At 43.3% G+C, this 4,638-nt stretch overlaps 1 protein-coding gene across 1 annotated transcript in view; it reads left to right on the top strand.

The window, feature by feature from the left end:
* tbc1d22a (TBC1 domain family, member 22a) overlaps positions 1-4,513 on the top strand; it is a 103,778-nt gene extending 99,265 nt beyond the window's left edge. The window contains exon 15 of the mRNA XM_025057156.1: positions 3,050-4,513. Coding sequence (XP_024912924.1) covers positions 3,050-3,178 — 129 coding nt within the window. The 3' untranslated portion in view covers positions 3,179-4,513. The remainder of the gene's footprint in view (positions 1-3,049) is intronic.
* The last annotated feature ends 125 nt before the right edge of the window (positions 4,514-4,638 follow it).

The raw sequence follows: 4,638 nt of genomic DNA, 5'->3' as shown, positions 1-4,638 counted from the left end.
TACCCGATTGGCTGTTACGGCGGGCCAGTTTTGGCCCACGTGCCACCAGTTGCTGATGCTGGGGGTCACAGTAGAATTATAATGTAAATAACGGTGAACAAAATGCTGAAGAATTAGACATCAGCACGTAGTATGTAGTTTTTGTTTCGGAGGAGTACTACAGTACAACAGTGTACACAAACAGTACGTCTCAGTGGACGTCTGTGAACGCAGGTCTTCTCGTGTCTTTTGATTCTCTGCGTTTGTGTTCAGCCTTCTTCACGTCTGCGGCTAATAATGGGTTAGCTTGGATGCTCTTTTCGTTTATTTTTAGCAACTTGTTTTACAAACGCGAGCGACGTAGCATCGACGCCGGGACGCGATACATGCGCCGCGATATCTGCGTGTAAACCGGGGCGGATTTCAAATGTGCTGGTGTGAATAGGACGGAGGGAGAGAAGGATGAAAGGAGAGGAGCCGACGGTGACGCTCCGCTGAATACGGATGAGAAGAAGACACACGGAATCCTGATCAGTTTAGTCCTGCTCTCCGTCTTCCCCTTCGTCGTCTTCTCCTCAGACACACTTTAGAAGTAGAAGAACCGGTGTGAAGTGAAAAGGCCGTCGTCTGCAGATCAGGATCAGGATCAGGATCAGGATCGGATTCCCAGAGTAGACATTAAGAAGTTGTTAAATTTGGATAGAGAGGTGTGAGTTTCATCATGAAATAAAGTCACGTTTTTACTTTTTTTTTTTTTTCCCAACAATGGTGGACTGATTTGTTAACACTTTTCAAGTGCCCTTGGAAAGGGTAAAACAAAATTTTAATTTTAAAAAAAAACTTTTTAATTTTTTTTAACCAACAAAACCTATTTCAGGAGCCTTGGTTTTATACAAGTCAGCCACAGCTGCTTAAGTGAAAATTAAGTGAAATTTTTAATCCGACTTTACCTGTTAGACACTGTGAACATCACACCTCGACCTAATCTGTATGTTCTTACTGGTAACTCAGCTTTTGTGCTTCATTAGTGGGAGAAATCCTGGCTTTTCTCAGAATACAAATGCTTTGCGTTGAGAAGTCTTGGAGGTCGCCTCAGCAGCTCATTAAAACCAAGACTGGAGGAAAAAAAAAAAAATGGAGCCAAACACCTTGGATTTTAATTTGTCGAAGGGTAAAATGATACAAAGAGCCTGGTCTTGAACACCTCCACCTGAAGTCGGGTGTGTTTGACTTTCTCAGCAGTTGTTGGGAAAGAAAAAAAACAAAAAAAAGAGAGAGAGAGAGTGGTTTGTACACGAACGGTACGCGGTCAATGATGTACCGAGGAAAACACGGGTTAAGCACAAGACTCCACCAGGGACTCATTACAATTATAGTCACATTCACAGGATTATGATATATTTTGTAAGTGGGTCACATCTTTTTGATACCTGCAAATTACTCTGGAGTCAAACGAGTGCAGACGCCAGAGGACTTGACTTGACGTGTCCTCGCTGTGATTATCAGAGTCGTGATTGGTTGTAGGGCTGTTGTCACGGCAATGATTTCAGCCCTGATGATGACAACTCCCGAGACACTGCTAGCACACACACACACACACACAACCACACACACACACTGGTTGAGTTTGTCTCTTGGCTAACAGTCTTATTCCCCTTTGAGAGAGAAGTATTAGTCAGTGAGATTGAACCTGTGTGTGTTTTTGCGTCTCTGTGTGTGTGTGTTTCTTTTACTCACAGTAATGTACAGCCCAGGAGTCAGAGGACGGGGGACTGAACCTCCCTGGATTGAACTTGACATCCCTCCCCCCCTCCGTGCCTCCCCTCTGTTCGTCCCCTCTCCTCACCTTCTCCCTTATCGTCTTCACAGCTGTTATTAAACCACTTCGACTGAGTTAATAACATCTTCTGTCGCACTCGAACGCACCGACGGCAGAGGGGGGAAAAAAAGCAAGCGCAAGCGTCGGGCTGTTGGGTTCCACCCGGCCTCAGACTCGTGCGTTGTTCGTGACTCGCTGTTGTTGTTGAACCTGGTTCGGAGTTCATCGTGTTCTACGAGCCGTTCGTTTTTATTGGGCCTTTAAATACTCAGTGGACGGAGGGACTTTTTTTGGGTCATCTTGTCGTCTGCACTATTTTCTTCATCGTGTGCTCTGTTACCTTCAGGGGTTTTTCTAAATATGGTTAAGTGTTAAGATGAACTCAAGTAAGACCCAGTTAGAGTTTAGTGGATAAATGTCACACAGTGACCCTACAGTACGGCACAGAAGAAGACTTTTCTGGGGGTTTCTTTATAAATAAATAGAATGCATAAAGGTCTGTGCAAAACTTTATTATTTTAGTTTTAGTTTTTACTTCCTGCTTTAGGGTTTTGTAGTTTTTTCATCAAACAGTACCGCACAGAAGAAGACTTTTTACTTCCAGCTTTAGGGTTTTGTAGTTTTTTCATCAAGCATCATTGTTTACACAACTCATGTTTACTGAATTAAATCACACTTTCACAATTAAACATGCACACCAGACCTCTGGAAGTGGAGCTTCTCTGTTACCTAGGCGACCGTGTGTCGCATGACGACGACAACCAGGTGTGAAGTGGTTCGTGATTTTAATAACACCTATGTTTATTTTGAATTAATTGGTTCCTGCTCCACTGGTTACATGTTGCTGATTATTCAACTATTTTAATCCAGTTGACCACGGGTTCCCACCGACAACGCTGCAAAATATTTAAAGAAACATCAACCTTTACAATGTATTTTCTTACTTCTATGCATTATTCATTTATTATTACATTTGTTCAGCGTAAAAAAAATTACTTCCTCATGCTAGCTCAGTGGTTCTCAATTATTTTCTGATTGTTTTCACGCCCCTCAGGGGGGCCCGCCCCACTGTTTGTACTGCCCTAGCTTGAGGAGCAGATGATTATAAAAAATAATTTGATTTCTTTTTTTTTTCTTAAAATCCATCCAATTTTTGGAACCTTCTAGTGCCCCCTGGTGGCCCCACCGATATAGACAACATACATATTTTTCTCACTTTCTTATTCGTCTGTGTTCTGTATTTCTCAACAGGGGTTGATGATCCTCCTGCAAAACCTTCCCACGATGCACTGGGGTAACGAGGAGGTCAGCGTGCTCCTGGCCGAAGCCTACCGGTTGAAGTTTGCCTTTGCCGACGCGCCCAACCACTACAAGAGATGATAGGCGTGGCCCTGCTGCAGCCCCTCCCCCTTCTCTAACCTTTAATTCCTCCTCTCCTCCCCCGCCGTCATCTACTGAACTTGAAGGACTCTGTATTCGTATACCTTGGGACCCCCCCCCTCCCTATTCCGACCCCCATTTTTCTTAACTTTTCTCTCTCTGAATCAACCGCTGGGACTATAAGAGATTCGAACATAAACACGACTTGGGGAACGGGTGGTGTAGCGGTCTAACGTGTGGATGTGGCGCCGTGTCTTAATAATTTTGTTTCTGATCAGTTCTCAGACGACCACAGAAGTCGGGCGGCGTTTGTTCTGCTCAACATCTTACAATGTCGGGCGGTTGCTGAGCAGCTCCTGGGATGTGACCCGGCTCTGATCTGCTCTCTGTTGATACCAGTTCCATGGCAATACGTGAACCTTTGTTACCTGAGGCATCGACGTGCTGTCCCCGCTCCCTTGTTTCAGTTTTCAAAGACAAAGAAGAATCGTTGGCAGATAGGGCACCACGCCGGATGTTTTACATATCTGAGCCCCTTACCTGGTCAACGCAGAACCTGAAAGAACAGGACGTTGTCTTTTTTGTTGATGTTGTTGTTTTTCCCTCCACGGAGGACAAAGGGTGGTTCTAGTCCCCCGGGAACAAACCAGGATTTAACATAAAGAGAGGAAGTCAGCGTCAGCTCTTCATCCTTTCCTTATCCGTGCACTCTGGCTCATCCTGTTCTCCTGCCGTTCACTAACCTACTGTAGTAGACAAACAGTGGTCAGAAGAACCACGTGTTGACAGACTCCTCAGATCACACAGGATTAAAAAAAAAAGTTAATTTCCACTAATCAGGTTTTCCTCTAACTCCCGTGTTTGTGAACACATTTGCTGCTCCTCCTCCTCCTCCTCCTCCACTCTTAGGCCTAAGAATTCTGAGAAACCTTAACTTAATTTGCTATGAATTACTAAGAAGTAACAGCTGATTCAGTCTTTCCAGTAATTCACTTCTTGGCTCTGTGTTTCAGGAACATCGATTGGTTTGAAATTAAAATTCCTAAATTTTGTTTTGAGTAAATGGCCAATAACGTAAAAGGTAAAAAAAAAATAGAAATGACAGAAAATGTACAGTACTTTACTGAACTAGTCTTCTTCTCAATTATCTATCAATTACCTTCACTTGTTAGAAAATCGTTTAGCTTTAAATTTTTAAAAAATCTGAGTACGCTTCCAGTATAAAGGAGTTCCTTTTTCAACCTGATGTCACTCTATGCTGATGACAGTCTGACAGCACTGCAGGAAATTGGAAATAATTACAGCTCCATGAAACAGCTTCACACATGGAAAACAACTTCTTCTCACGGTTCACGGCTCCAAACGTCATCAATTACCTTCACCTGTTAGAAAATCGTTTAGCTTTAAATTTTTAAAAAATCTGAGTACGCTTCCAGTATAAATGAGTTCGTCTTTCAACC

This window comes from Cynoglossus semilaevis, chromosome 8, assembly GCF_000523025.1.
Source record: "Cynoglossus semilaevis isolate Cse_v1.0 chromosome 8, Cse_v1.0, whole genome shotgun sequence".
NCBI classification, from domain to species: Eukaryota; Metazoa; Chordata; class Actinopteri; order Pleuronectiformes; family Cynoglossidae; genus Cynoglossus; species Cynoglossus semilaevis.
The sequence above is the reverse complement of the archived record's forward strand: the minus strand, read 5'-3'. Positions and strand labels throughout refer to the sequence as shown.